This window comes from Apostichopus japonicus, chromosome 1, assembly GCF_037975245.1.
Source record: "Apostichopus japonicus isolate 1M-3 chromosome 1, ASM3797524v1, whole genome shotgun sequence".
In the NCBI taxonomy this organism is placed as follows: Eukaryota; Metazoa; Echinodermata; class Holothuroidea; order Aspidochirotida; family Stichopodidae; genus Apostichopus; species Apostichopus japonicus.
In genome coordinates this window covers 3,644,510-3,661,545 of record NC_092561.1, presented here as the reverse complement: position 1 = coordinate 3,661,545, position 17,036 = coordinate 3,644,510, and the positions used below count along the sequence as shown (strand labels likewise).

Sequence of the window (17,036 nt, the reverse complement as noted above, 5' to 3'; positions counted from 1 at the left end):
AGGCCAGAGAGACAGTTTGGTTAGTGCAACTGGCCATAAAGAACCAAAATCTCACTAGCCTATTCCTAGATTGAATAATGTAAAAGGCAGGTCGGTATTCACTAGCCTTTGCCTAGATTGAACAATGTACAGGGTAGGTCGGTATTCACTAGCCGATACCTAGATTGAATACAGGGCAGTCACTAGCCTATACTTAGATTGAAAAATGTACATGACAGGTCGTTATTCACTGGCCTATGCCTAGATTGAATAATTTACAGTATAGGTCGGTATTCAATAGCCTGTACCTAGATTGAACAATTTACAGGACAGTCACTAGGTTATTCCTAGATTAAACAATGTACAGGACAGTCACTAGGTTATTCCTAGATTGAACAATTAATGTACAGGGAAGATCGGTATTCTCCAGCCTTTACCTAGATTGCAATATATACAGCTGGGCAGGTCGGTATTCACCAGCCTATGCCTAGATTGAACAATGTACATGGTAGGTCGGTATTCACTAGCCTATTCCTAGATTGAACAATATACAGGGTAGGTCGGTATTCACTAGCATATACCTAGGTTGAACAATGTAGGCCTACAGGGCAGGCGTCGGTATTCACTAGCCTATTCCTAGATTGAACAATGTACAGGGTAGGTCGGTAGTCGATTAACGTACTAACATGTAGCCTAGGGCCGTCGTTTGTTTTCTTTGTTTTTTTTTTCTTTCTCTCTTTTTGTTTTTACTTCGCTTGCCGGATTGAGATGTTTCGCTGCCTGGATTTGGTTCGAGAGCCGCCTGTTGGGTATAAACAGAAACTAAACCAACAGCTTTGTTTTCCACATTTACACTTATTTTGGCGAAGTTTTTTGGTTATACTGGAATGAGGGAGCTATATCACGATCAAATTATGACAAAGTAGGCCTAGTAAAACAAAGTGAAGGCGTGACGTATGCTTATGTGTTATTGATTATCGATATTTCATTTTCCGATATATAAACTCAAAACGCCAGAAATATTTGAACCAAGACGCATATTTGTTTGATCTTTTGCAGTAATTTGGCTCCTCTAGTCTTTTAGTTTCTCTCTGTCAATAAATACTCTAGTATCGACGACTGAGTGTGTTACCAATCAAGTAAAAGATAATATTGAGCAGAACATTCTCATTAATCTTGATCTTCGTTGATCAGATCTCTTCTTAAACGTGGAAGAGTCAGCAAGCCTAAAAATACAAGGTTCCTGTGCCTCTAAATTTGGCCCTCTAAAGTGGCCGATTTGACAACAAGAACAGAATAAAATTGCTTTAAAACAACAGGAAACGTATTTATGGTCCAAGCATTCTATTTTATTTCTACTTCCCCCGCAAACGATAAGTATATCTGTCTATGAGTTTGTCGGTTAAGCAACCTTTTTTTCCTTCGCTGATGGAAGAACTCTGTGATTTCTCCCCTACATTCAAAATGAACTAACCCGGGAGCTATTTGAGCTTTGCGAACAGCTGTTTTCAGTATAATGATGGCGATTCCCTGGATTTTACCGCTTCCTTGAAATAAAACTGATTACAGATATACGAGGTGTGCAAATCTGGTTGTTTCTACGAAGTCATTACAAATCAGCTCAAGCAACGGTGAAGATTCCACGATGGTGTAACAGTAACTGTAAAAGCAAAAAGATTACACGCTTCAGGTGGCTGGAAACAGACGTTGAGAGAATACCAAATTAACTGTGAGTTAAATGTATTGCCTATTCTGAAATTAACGCTGCAAATTACCAGGGACTTATAAATTAAACATGTTCCCAAGTAATAATAAGCCTCAGTTGAAGGCAATTGTTTAAGAAGCAAGCAAATCAGTGTAAGTAGGATAGTATTTATCTGCTTAAGATGTGTTTAGTGGTGAGATTGATGCTCTGTACGACTAATAATTTAGCAAATAAGGAATTTGGAAACTAGGCATATCTATAGGATAGATAGACTCATGTTCATCACAATTTTTGTAAGGGTACCCTATTGTGTAAACCGGATATCAATTGTATGTTCCGTTAGGTATAGGTTATAGCAACCACCATACACAAACTATTAGTATGTGTCAATACGTGTTAAGAATAACTTTGTAGTAAAAAGTTCAAAGTGATAGGCTATACTAAAGCCAAAAGGGCATTTTCATTCTAGGCCTATAATATATTATCTATTTGATGGGTGAGTAACATTTTCAGATTTGTTTGTTCTTCTGAGTTACGTTCAAACCATCAAATCACATTAACCTTTATACAAGCTGTTCGAATGATCTAACTTTCCTGTGTTATATATACACATATGTGAAGAGTATTTTTTAATTCCTTATAGTCTCACACTATTATATACCTGCATAGGTTCCGCCAAATTATATAGAATGTCAACTGAATATAAAGATCACACTAGGATAATAACACCGGATGTGATTCGATCCTCGCGAATTTGTAAATTGAATTCAAATTAATGTTTTTAAATGACTATTTGCTATGGCGAATGAATACTGCAAAATAATAATGAAAAAATTTACTGTATGATTATTTAGAATCTCTTAATTAATGTGTCATGTAATATAATTAAAGAGAAATACACAATAACGACTATAATTGTACTATGGCAAATATTTTCGAATCAATGCAATGATGGGTTATTTTTTAAACTTATTTTATATTTTCAAAATGCTAATAACCGTAACTAACATAAGTTAAGGTTCGATATACATATATATATATATATGTATATATATATATATATATATATATATATATATATACATATACATACATATATATATCTCTAGCTATATATATATATATATATATATATATATATATATATATATAACGTAAACATAAACATTACCCGGCTAACAATATTATAACGCCGAATGGTTTTATTTCATCGTAACGTTTACGGTAACGGTGATACATTTCAATATAGGGAAATCATAACTGAGCATAATTAAGTTATAACGTAAAACAACAAATTTTCCAAATTACTTTGTTAAGTAATACTACGAGGTAACGTTGCTTATTTCAACGTTAGATGTAAAGTTAAACGTTTGTTTAACGTATATTTTTAAACGGCAATGTATGTGGTTGCGTGTTAAATGGCATGATTTGTTAGACTGCTGAAAAATGTATGTCTCATAAATGGACATGTTTCTATTAAACAAACTTAAGAAAGTTATAAGAAACCTTATCCAAGGAGATTTGAAGTCCCATTCTCTTTTTCTTTTCTTTTCAAGGAAGCTAACATCAACAACGTGATAAATTTCTCTACACAAGGGGCTAAAGTTCCAGCAATTTGTTTCTAATTCGATACTTCTGTTGACGTTAAGTAGGCAGAATAATAAAGAATCTCAGCAACTGCGAAGTTTTCCATGAGCTTCTTATTACATCTAATCAATCAACGTTTGCTGGTGAGAGTTTTATTTTCTTTTTCGGTTAGATCGAGTGGCAAAAGGTTTGAGATTCGAGGTTTGGTAAACACACAATCAAAGAAAGGGAAAACAACTGTATACATTAGAAGATAAATGACGAGTGAGTCTATCAATATATTGAAAGTGCTATTCTAATGAGAGAGGGACCAAATTAAGCGAAATTAAAGCTCATGAAATGAATTAATATCAATGTTGTCTGCAATCAGTTGATGGAATAGAATGATACTTGATTCAATAGACGGTGTACCTTAAATAATAATAATAATAATAATAATAATAATAATAATTGTACCTTGAATAATAATAATAATAATAATAATAATCATAATCATAATCATAATCATAATCATAATCATAATAATAAGAGTACCTATAAACGAGGAACATAAACAACTACCACTAATTACAGATCGTAAGCTATAGTGTGACACGTGATGTTTGCAAAGCTACACATTTAGAAATTGAAATGCAAGATGCAGAGCGATACTAATTGAAAAAGGAATTTGTATTTTACACTTACCCCCATTGGATAATGTTGACTGTTTTGATGTTTTTATAGTAATGAACATATGTATAGCTAGAGATAATTCACATTCTTATATACAAAACTTTTTTAGTATTTATTAATACAATTAGTATTTTAACCTTTTACTTCGATTGTTTTATGTCATCCTATGCAGCAAGAGTGATTGTGAAATAAACATGTTATGTTATGAATATTCATTTGCCGACAAGCACTCTATAGTTGATGCGTGGTAATTGGCTTTTCGTAAATGTTACAGAGCTTTTAATTGGTGGGCGTTTTGAGCCCGAAATAATTATGGTAGAGATTTAAATAGTTACCTCTAGGAGTCAATTTTGACCCCACGTATCCTTTCTTGCGAAAGCCACCCAAATGTGTCTTTAAAATAGATCTGCATAATTAAAACTAACTTGTATTGGTTGGGAATGAATTTGAAGAGAAAGACCCATGCTAAGGGACAGTACCACCTTCGCAAAACGTGATCAGTTTACCACGCTAAACATTTGAGGGGGGTCAATATACTGAAGAAAATTAAACTTCCAAGGGAAGATTTCGAACAAAATTTTGTAATAAAAACGGGAGCACAAATTCAACGGATGATCATGATCCTATTACGTTTCACCTCACCGCTCAGTAGGAGTCATCTACTGTGCCTTGATACAGAATATTTGATCTATCTGATATATTCTTCCTTTGTCTGTCTGTTACATCATTACCCAGATCGAAGCAGTATCGGGTATACTGCAATTCAACCCACAACTCTCTTCAACTAAAGACAATATCCCCATGAGCGGATCGTATGATTTGAAAAGGCTAACAAACTTCAGATTCCGTCCAGAGCGATCGGATCTTTTCCGTTTGCCTTCTGAGGACAAGGAATGTAGGTCAACTTGGAATTTCAAGTGAAAGGCACCCCCGTGAAACATCATTTCTCTGTGTTTAGTCAATTGGATTAAAGGTCTCAATCAGTTTACCGATATCCACCCACTGTATTCAAGTGAAAGGCACCCCCGTGAAACATCATTTCTCTGTGTTTAGTCAATTGGAATTAAAGTTCTCAGTCAGTTTACCAATAACCCACTGTATTCAAGTGTTGTCTACAGCCGTTCTAGTCGTAATGATGCATCTGGAATGATAGTAACGTATTTCAGCACACGTAATCGAAGTCATTTCAGCATATACGCTGCTGCCGATTCTGGGGCTTATCTAATGACAGATTTTGATTGGACGTTTCATTGTTGACAATGTCAGAAGCGAAAATATTGGTTCTTGGAGCAGAAAGCGTTGGGAAAACAGGTAAGCTTCTTTCTTTTTATTTATTTGTTTATGTATTTATTTATTCATTGGAATGTCGTAAATATGATGCTGTCAGTAATACTTAAATGACCTTTCCTCACAATTCCAATTATTTATTTAAGGAGATTTCATCAAGATATGTTTTTTTTTTCACTTTCTGCAATATGCCAACTGAATGTGACATCATTTTTTACTTTTCTGTTTTGGGTCAGGTTTTAGACGAAATAATATTTTTGGTTATTGGTTATTTTTGGTTATTATATATATATATATATATATATATATATATATATATATATATATATATATATATATATATATATAAACGTTATTTTGACCAACATGTGCAATGACGTATGCCGTTACGTGGCCAAATTTTGTTCATTACTGAGATTACTTAACATAGCAAATTTAATCTCGATTCGTATGTTACATTAATCACATGAACCTACTGTATATAAAACTTCCAGTAGAAAGTGTTACAAGACTGAACCAAGCTGAAGGTCTCATTACCTGTTTTGAATCATTATCACATTATTACATACCGAGGGCTTGAATCGCGGTCCAGTTTGGAAATCTAACAAACTCCCGTAATCATTATTACAGGTATGTGCGCGTATGCTGCATGGAGCTGTAGACGCTATGTTATAATTACTTACTGTGACTATACTGTGTTTTTATCCAGTTATCAGTACATCGTATCCACGATCTATATAATTCTACGGGCTTTTTTTCTCATCGCATTAACATTTCTAGAAAGTGAGTTTAATCCATACACGTTAATAAATTAAATTTAAGCAAATCATGAAATTCTACGATTGCTGCAAGGGCACTTAACGTAATTGCATTTATTCATATTTTGGGAATCGAGTCGCCACAAACTGTTGTTAAGATATATACATATGATACTTCCTATAGGTACATTCGTATCTCTATAGTGTCTTCCATATTAACATAACTGTTTTTTTTTATAATATTTTTTAGGGAGCGTTTGGGCGGGAAATGGGGGGGGGGTGTTTGTTGAGTCTGAGTATATTTCAATAAATCATCACAACTGCTAGATAAAAAGAGCTTCCAACTCTTCATCCTATTGATAACACTTTTTCATTAATTGCTTTAAAGTCGTTTGAATGGTATCAATTTAAGTATCTCGCTACCTCTTGTAGGCATTTCTGGAGAAACGATGCATTTAATTGATCTAAAACAGTTTTATCTGTAAAGTCCCCTTCATCAAACTCTTGAAATCTATTCATGCTAAGCTCAATACCTTTTATAAATGAAATTGGATACCTTATATCTCTAAAGGCGGATTCTAAATTAGACGCTTTTTCTGAAAATTCTTGTCATTTGATGAACGCTGAATTTAAAACGGGCCTCATTGCAGTGTATCTCAGGTGGCAACGGGTTTTTGAAAAGAAAAGCATTAGGGTGAAAGACTGTGATTGTCACAAGAAGTTTATCATTCTAACAACACATGCGCACAAAGATATCGTTGATGATCTTTATCAAGAATCTCGACACGCCTAAACGATGTTACAATAGTTGACTGACAAATAGCCGTGAAATATGTGAAATAAGAAAATTATCTGCAAATCTCATTCATTCTAGTTGACGCGAACTTCAGCCAGTTCCTTCCTTCCTATATGTTGGTTGTATTTATATGCAAGTATCACTTTGTGTTGTTAATGTAATAAAGTAAATTTGTATTTGGTATATTTGTGTTCTAACGTGATGTAAAACTAAACCATGCTGGATGTCTTCCAAACGGAAATAGATTTCTTCTTAATTGTTTCAAAGATAATGGTAGACCACATTTATTACCGACCACATATTATAAAGAGAGATGATCGTTGGGTGTTTTTACCTTTTAAGGTAAACATATACCTTATAAAAACCAAACTTAGAGGATATCCTTCTTATAAATTAACGTCGCAATGTAGTTTGGATTCACTCTGTACAATGTTTCAAATCTCTGAATTTCGCCAATTAAGAGCTGTCAATTAAAACTATAAAACGTTTGAAATTAAAGTAGAAGACGGGCAGAAAGGTTCAAATCAATTTTATCATTTGTGTTATAAACAACATACAGAGCAGTTTACTTTTGATCTTTTTTATTATTTTTTTATTTGGTTATTTCTTTAAAACGTGAAAATTGGTTTAAGTTATTCTGAGGTCGGATGTTGCTCTATACAAATTACATTAATCAGAAAATGCACTTCATAATGATTATATCTCAATGAAAGAACTGTCGGAGATAGTTTGATAGTTTTCTTTCAATGTGAGTCAATATAACTACATCCCAGATGAACGTTTCTTAGGTTTCTCAGGTTGACTAATCATATTCATATTTTATTTTCAAATAAAGAGTGGTTTTGATCGCCATCTCAAAACTACGGCGAAGCAGTTTCACGAAACGAACAACCAAGTCAAATTAATTGCCGCGTGTTACGAGAAAGTTGAAATTATTAACATATGTACGAACGCGCTGGAAGAAATCATTTTCTGAAAAACCGTTCGTCTAAATATGCGAGTAGATACTGGCTTTCCGTTTTGTGTGAAAGAAGAATAGGAGTCATCAATCAAGCGCCTACTCAATAATATGACGCCATATGACAATATTTATACCACTTAATTAACTACTGTTTAATACGACTTAATTGACATCTCCTTAATCAACTATATGTATTCATTGTAGGTCTTGCTATCTCTCTCACTTAATGATATGGATCTCAATGATATATGAAAATGCGGAGAAAATATGAGCAGCTTTGCGGTAACACTGTTATGGAAGTAAAATGGTTTTCGCATTAATTTTGTATTTGTGAGTGTTATTAGCGGTTAACATCAGCGGTTTATTCTCAGTAACGTTGCGTTTATCGACCCCGGCGAGTCATTGTCACTTACACTTACAGAGTATAAAGTAGGTTATGCCTCATTAATATATAGAACGATTTCCACCTAACGATGTACGACACAGAATATCGTAAGAGAGAAAGATTCTCGTCCCTGGACATATCCGGAACCGTAAGGTCAATGTCCGCATTACGTCTTCTCTATATTGATCCCTTATTTGTATTTGTTCATTATACTCTATTCTGTAGTACATTGATGATTCAACGTACAAGATACTGATAGCCCCTATAACCCTACCAAAATAGAAAGAAAGACGAAAGAAGAAACAAGATCAGAATTAACTGGACTAAAAACTGTTTTATTTTATAAACATGTTTCTTTAAGTTAACACTTCTTTTTATTGCCTTGGTGTTTTCTTTCCTTTGCTGTTGTTATGGCATCGCTTCTTGCCCTTTTACTTGTTTTAAATACCACATGTTTACAAATCGAACGTTAATAAGCGACATTTTTAATTTGTTGTTGATTATATTCTTATTTTTGCAATTGTTACTTTTCCAATCTTTCCCATAGTAATATTTTGTTGACATCTCCATATCTTTTCAAGTCAAAAATAACATCAGTGTTGTCACCGTCTTTCTTTGTCTTTGGCATATTTATCCATTTCAAAGGGGTGTTTCTGTTAGTTGAATATTGCTTACGATATTACATGTTTACATGTTAAATTTTACATTAGACTTTCTTCCGGTTTCTCCTCTTGTCTTCTAGTTTTCTCTTTGGTCCCTCTCTTTATTTCTATTCCTATTTGCTATTAATTTCTTCTCCCACTTCAATTAAATAAAGAGTATATACAAATTCGTGATGTCATTCAGTAAGATGATCATTTAAACATTAAGGAACAAAAGCTAATAAGTAAGACATTAAACTACTTCGTTTTATGACTATCCGTACTCACGGGACTAAATATTGAGGTTTATTTCGTAGTTCGTAAATAACGCAAACGAAATAACAAATTGTACTGACAGGTGATTTTTATACACCTTATTAAAAGTTTACGTATACAGCATTGCAAATCTGTATTTTCCCTGTAACAAAATCCCATAAATGTTTATAGTCGACTACAGATAACACTATAATTGGTCAATCAGCCTGAATGATCGAATCCCGATAACAGATAAATGAATGGTACCTAGATTATTCAGGACTTCTGCAACTTGGCGTGACATTTTGCAAATTAAAAAACGTCGATTTAAGCCACAGAGTGGAAAATTTTTGCTTTAGGGGGTTCAGGACTTCAGCCTCGCGATTCATTTGTCGCCATTGTTTTCTACGCTTCAACTAATTAATCACAATACTTCCTCTCAAATCGAAAATTGTATTGCTACGTGATCCGAAATGGTTAGTTTGGATATTGTAAAAAAAAATTGCAGTAGTGAAACTTCAGCCTTGTACCGATGATGGTTTATCACGTAACAAAATGGTCTCATATTTGCCAAATCCTTAACAGAGGATCAATGATTAGGAGTTAAAGTTTAAAAAAAAAACGTGAAGCTTGCCCACAAATAAAAAATTGTATTTCCGTGATCTGAAATATTAGTTAGCTTGGATATTAGGAGAAACTCCTTATAACAGCTGTTTAATACACAATTGCGTCACATTTGTTAAAGAATGTCAAGGAACAGAAACGAAATTTAAAGTCGCAATTGCATTAATTGATTTAATTAAAGTTGTTGGTTGGTGTTCATAAACATCATTCACTTCTCATGAGATTCACACTTTCGAAATAAGCTGTGGTTTAGAATTCTGCTTTAACCATATGTATATATATATATATCTATATATACATATATATATATATATATATATATATCAATATCATAAATATATATATATATACATATATATATATATATATCAATATATATATATATATATAAATATATATATACATATATATATATATATATATATATATATATATATAAGTATATATATAAGTATATACATATATACATATATGTATATAAATAAAAAATATTCTCAAGATTTTCTGCTACGTTTATGATATTAATATTGTGTTCGACTGACGAGATCAACTGTGTTACCAATGTAATCGGCTCTTTGATATCATCTGCGCTTTGTTGTTCATTTTAGCCAGAAAGTGTCATATTCTAACAAACAAGGAACATGACAAGCTGATTATATTATTGCAGCTATTCTGATATTCAAGAAACTCACATTTAATGTCTGCTAAGTATTTGGAATACTCCTTTAAGGCTACACTGACGTCATCACCTACGTAAGGGCCAGAATGTTACCACCACGGTACAACCATCAGTGACATCCAATACCATTTGTCCTTGACAAATTTGCGATACATCGCAAAACATATTATTCGGGGTCATAAACATCTTTATGTTTCTTTAGTACTTTCTTGGTCTTTAGTATTTTTGCTTAGAATCTTAATGGATCGTGTGCTCGTCCCGTTGATTGATGAGCAAGTGATGTTTAAGAGATCTTTTTTTCAACACAACAATACTGGTATAGTACTATCAGTTATAACATGGACAAATAATATGATCGAATTTACATACCGTTTTTCTTTTCCTGTAGGAACACCAAGCAATTAATCTTAATCGTTAACGAGCAAGTCATTTCAACTATTGTAACTTTTACATCATTAACATGAAAAGACTCAGAACATATTCATTAATTAACTCGTTCCTTCAGCTCGTTTTTGCAAGTTTGCATAAAGGTTGTAAATATTATCTACGTAGCTATACTGTTATAAACAATAGTTTAGATAAATGTTATCACTGCTAACTAATCTAAAAACAGTTTTAATATTAATGTATCCACTTACGATGGCTCAATAGAAGATTGTTATGTAGAAGTCAATCGCATAAGGCATAATCGTGACTTTTAAAAATAAATTAAAACTAATAACAAATCCAGCTGCAGTTATAATTATAATAATCCATTAATCCATTATCATATAGAACTCGATCACATAAGTTATAATCGTAAGTTGAGGTATATGTTATCACCCATAACTAATGCGATAACAGTAAAAATATTAATTCATCTACTTAAGATAGCACAATACAAAATTGCTACATAATTCGATCAAAACCCCCAAAAAAGTTGGAACTTTTGAGTTTGATGCGATATGTTTTAGTAAAAGATCATATCCAAAACAAGATAATATATTCTGATTTCTATGAAAACGTCATCTAAGTTGAATATTATTCTCAAGCAACATAATCGAGTAACTTTCCATTGACATGACTGACTCGCATGAAAGCTGGACGCAGAAAACATTACCACACCTTGTTGAACGCATGCAGGGTAGTATACGGTAGCTTCTACTTAATGCTCTATGCGATTAAACAGTTATCTGTTGGCTTATACACAAGGTATTACGGCAAGATCTTCTGCTGTCAGACATCTATCTAGCCTTTATGTGGACCGCATCTCTAACTGACAAAATTATCCAGATTTAACAAACAAGTTTGTTATTTCAAGATAGGATAGCAATAAAGTTAATAATACCGAACCATTTAAATCTTATCGAGACATTTGAATCGATTAAGGGAAAGCCACCTGAGGTCATAGCGTGTCAATGAACTCACTCTGATATGCATCATGACAGAGGCCTTTGATGAAAGCTAGACATATCAACGCTAAATGGACGGAAATGACTAGGTTATATTTGAACATTTGTCCATTTATCTGTCCTGAATACCGTGAGCAGTATACATTATCGATAGAAGAGTATTCCCACTTTGGTAAATTTATCAACGTGGGATGGATAAATTGAATCGAATTTCCTCTGAACGTGTTCAACCATAGACGTTTTCTTATTATAAGTGTAATAGTTTTGTCCTTCTTTTTATTTCTGTCTTATTCCAGCGAAGGAACTGTTATATCGTATACATAAATTGACAATTCCATATTCATATAGATGGGAATTTAAGGGGGAATATTGCGCTGTTAATATCTGCAGGGACTATCATATCCATGTTTAATATATATATCCATTTCTACATTGTGACGTCTAACACTGTTGGTCAAAATTTCGACCTGTATAGGTGTACTTTGTGGTCGACTGTAAACGTTTGTAACACTAGGGAAGATTTTTTAGCAATATATGCGATTGTATTACTAAAGCTATTCCAATGTTTCCCCCATCATTCTATGGTTGACAAGTTTGTCGGTAAATATTATAGCAACATGATTGTCTAAGATACATTAGGACAGAAACATTGAAAGGTGTCAGGTTTGAAGACATTTATAGAATCAAATAGGAGAATGCACGCAATGTTTGAAATAATTGACTAAAAATCGCCATCCATTCATCCATCTATTCATTCATCCATGCAACCACCCATCCATCAAGCCAGCCAGCCATTCATCCATCCTTTCACCCGTCCACAATTCCATCCATCAATCCATCCTTCCCTCTCTTCTTCCAGCCAGCCAGCCATCCATCTACCCATTCATTCATCCATTCATCAATCCAAACATCCATTCATTCATCCATCTATCATTCATCCATCCCTCACTCCCTCCATCCATCCACCCCTTCCCCCCTCCATATACATCCATCCATCCATATATCTGTAGAGTGTTTATCAGTCCGTTTGTGCTGAACGCCTCAATTAACAGGTTGCTGCTTCCTTCGCCTTTATAGTCATTTACGACCTTAATAGACTTAATTAAGCAATCCTCTAATTCTGTGGAAAAGGATTCCAATTTTCAGTCAATATTTTATAGACGTTGTTATACCGTAAATCTCCTTTTACTGAAATTGACATGATGAGCTGTGAGAAGTATTTCAAACGAAATATGTTAGTCCAAGATATCCACGACAGTTTTGTTCATTCATGTAGGAAAGTAGTGTATATTGTCTCGTTTACCTTCAAAATGTCTGCAATTAGTTTACAGTGATATATTGTATGTATGAACGATGACAAATGATACTATCAAGAAGATACGGATTCGATTTAATGATATTTGTTGCTATGACAACTTTGTTTAATGGATTTAATACGAAAAGAAATATAAAGAAAACTAAGGAAATGTCAAGAGCAATGATAGTGATTTATGCTAGATGAGTGATACCTGCTGGGAAGGTTTCGCTGTATTTGCATGAGTTTGATCACTTGTGTACAAAATCATATATGTAAGTATATGTTTATCTGTGGTAATTTGCAGTTTGTTCGTATATGTGTACATTAACTTCAAATGCATTGTAGGTTTATCTGTGGTAATAACTTGACGTTTATATACTGATGGTAATGCATGAATACGTTTATGTGAATTCTAACCATACGTGGAATCTTGATCACATTAAGTTGTTTGGTTTCTTCCGATCACAATATTTATCATTTCGTGTTATGGTATAGCTTTAGTTTTCCAATGGTTAATTATCAACAATGACACCCTCCACCGACCCTTTTCCCAACTTTGGCCAACATCCCTCCCCCTCCTCCTCCCCTCCCCTTTATCAATAATATATGATGAAAATAGCATTGATCACATTTGGATATCAATCAAAATTCAGCTAAGCAAGTTACTAATTTTGTTAGTATTATATCCGCAGATGAAATTGAGAGGAGAAATTGACTAACCTTGATCACAAATCCGTATGTAGGATACCTGTTAACTATAGATGCTGGATTTACTGTTAGTAACATCGTATTTTAAAACCTCATCTGTATTCTTGTGCTTGTCAATTTATATAACTTATAAAACCATTTTCTACCTTGCCTGTGGATGAGTGTTATCGAAACGAAATGTCAAACCGTTGTAATTTGTTGTGCATTATTTTGTAAAATAGCAACGAAATCAGAACATCCAGACGTTGGCTTTAAGGTTCATAAATATGGCTGCCCAAAAGAAGATCTTCGTGTTAACACATCCGGACTATAAATCTAACTCGGTCCCATCAGCCATCGTATAACCTATAGAGTGACGTCCTAGTCTCTTTCACTCAATAGATTTATAAGTTATTCTATTTTATGCATGCAACTTCCACTTTCGTCTCCATTTAACTGTCATGTTTTATCTCACGTACCAATTAGAAGATGATAGCAACCTAACATGTGGACGCAGTTGGTAAAATTGCTTTCAAATTGTCCATAAAGACATCTCATATTTAGATTTTCGCGTCATAAAATCAATCCCACTTATAAATACTCGATTATGAGATGCTCGCATACAACTCTTAGACTTATCTCTCTGACAAATCCCATCCCTTTTTGTTAGCCAAGGTTTTTTCAAGTGAAATGTAAGCATCGCCAATATTTTGTCAGTGGGGAGTTTGAAATATATACCTCGTCCTAGTTAACATGAAGTGTACATAAAGACTGTGGTTTTATTTCTCTCAAGACGAGGGTATACGAACAGTGTTATTTGAGACTGATTTCGAAATGCTTGGCAACTTTTTTGATTGGTGACAGCTATAACTTGACTGATATACTGATATCTCCAACCTTAAAATGTCACCACGAAAGGAATCGTATAGGCAGCGATGCATTAGTCAAAGTTTAGTCAAAATCTGTAACATAAAATAACATAGTAATGACCATACAAAAGAAACACATTGATGTAAGATATGTTATAGTTTGTTTTTAAAGTTCCCTTAATGGTCTGTTAGCTAGTAATGTTCAAATCATCTGAAAATTATTTTAAGGAAAATAATGAAAATTAAGGAACAAAATGGTAATTTTCAAGGACGTTATAAGATTGAGATAATGAAATATACATATTTATCACATATTTATTCTGCAAGACTCCATTCTTCACGCACGAAATCAAACCGTCTGAGAAAATCCAGACTTTAAATAGCTTTCAAGGCTCAGAGAATATTCCTCGTTTCATAACACAATTCCTTATTTTCTCTTTCCTTCTTCCTGATCTTATTCAGTAGTCACCGAAGCTCTCCGTCTCCTTGTCGTGAGAAAACGTGAAAATAATCTTTAAGAATAGTTAACTAAAAGAAAGATTCTTTATTATTTCTTTTAGTGAGTCTCCTTCGTTCGCTTCCTCGAAGAGGAAATGCTTTTCTTTAATACTTATATATCTTGACCAGAATCCTTAATGGAGGTCATGCTCCGGTTATCTAATTATCTTTGTTACAAGAGAGTCTATTGCTTCTCATTTTCTACTGAACTTTTCTTAACCCTTTTCTATTTCAATGATAGGTTTTGTGTTCAGCAACGTGCTTGCACAAAATAAACTAACGGAGATAAATAGAATCTAGACTCGCAACCACTCATTGCGAACAGATATGTAGATTCTATGTTCGTTTAACTTGTTTTTTTTTTTAAAGGGCAAAGCGGAAGTAGAGGACTATCAACTTCCGCTCAGTTTAAATATCTTAAAAGCTTCTTGTAACATGAAGAGCTGAAACAGTGAAAGTGTTACAATTCTGATGCCTCAGTGCCCGTAAGCGACAGCAACATCATGTTCGGAGATGTACAGAATTCTCTGCCGTAATTGCATTTTCAAAACACCAACCATAAATACAAAACAAGAAGCAATCAATACGTCGCTTCTAGTAAAGGAGGAAACCTATCGGCTATTTCCGTGTTTGGGAGGATTATATTCTAAATGACTAGGCTACCGATAATGCCCTCAGCTATTACATTACCGCATAGGACTTTATATACTTGCATGTGAAAGCTTATGGATACGTCCGTTAAACTGTTTTTGGCCTCGTTGATCGACAGTAGATAGGAAAGAAACTATCAATGGTATATATAGTTAAGATGTCGGAAATTTAAAGATGACGAGCACTACAAAACCAAAACAAGCAAAAAATAACTGGTAAGTGACACAACTCTGTCAACTTATACTATATATATATATATATATTTATATATATATATATATATATATATATATATATATATATATATATATATACATATATATATATATATATATATATAAATATATATATATGTATATTACATATATATATATATATATAGCCTATATATGTATATATATATATATATATATATATATATATATATATATATATATTGAAACCGTTTTTGAATAAACTCGTTTCTTTTTTACGCCTTGAATCGATATGTGTGTTGGCCGTAAGTAACCGATTCCCGCAGATATCGGCGTGTAATTGGCCGTCTAGAAACTTTATGAAAATCGCATTAGCCAAACTTAAAAAGTATAACAATTGCAAACGTTTCAAATTATTTTCAATGAATATCATCCTTCTAGTTGCTATTGTAGTAATCTAATCGATAGATTTAAACAAAGTTGAGAAAAAAATTAAAATGGTGTATACGGTATTTTCTAGTAAATTTCCCTTCTCCATTCACTTATCGATTATGAGAGAATTTTTCCAGGTTTATCATAAAGGCATCGTGTACGATGGAGCAATCATATCTTATTTCACGTATTAAATGCCGTCACATGTCTAGATGACCTTCGACCCTTACCATCACGTGACCATTCCTTTATTTCTAACTCTGCCGTCACATGTCTAGATGACCTTCGAACCTTGCCATCACGTGACCATTCCTTTATTTCTTACTCTGCCGTCGTATGTCTAGATGACCTTCGACCCTTAATATCACGTGCTATCCACTTAACTTCTTATTCTGACGTCACATATCTAGACGATCTTCGATCCTTATCATCACGTGGTATTCTTTTAGAATTAACTGTGTACTTTCTATTCAGGTGTAACCACAAATAGATGCTTATTGCAGTCTGTTTTAACCTCAACGGGGTAAACGCTCACTCTTTCTGCAAAAGAATTATTATCTGTCGCTCGCGGTGTCTTCTCCCCTTCTGGGAGAAAAATCTAATGTTTGCTAACAAGAATCATTCCTTGTCGCAAGATTCTTATCTTTCATTCCTGAGTGGCTAAATTTATTCCAGTCAAGCAGAGGAT

At 33.5% G+C, this 17,036-nt stretch overlaps 1 protein-coding gene across 1 annotated transcript in view; it reads left to right on the top strand.

Annotated features, from left to right (window-relative positions):
- Positions 1–1,502: 1,502 nt before the first annotated feature.
- The window catches only part of LOC139983806 (ras-related and estrogen-regulated growth inhibitor-like), a 35,930-nt gene continuing 20,396 nt past the window's right edge, over positions 1,503–17,036 (top strand). The window contains exons 1-3 of the mRNA XM_071997635.1: positions 1,503–1,708; positions 3,241–3,414; positions 4,679–5,254. Coding sequence (XP_071853736.1) covers positions 5,203–5,254 — 52 coding nt within the window. The 5' untranslated portion in view covers positions 1,503–1,708; positions 3,241–3,414; positions 4,679–5,202. The remainder of the gene's footprint in view (positions 1,709–3,240; positions 3,415–4,678; positions 5,255–17,036) is intronic.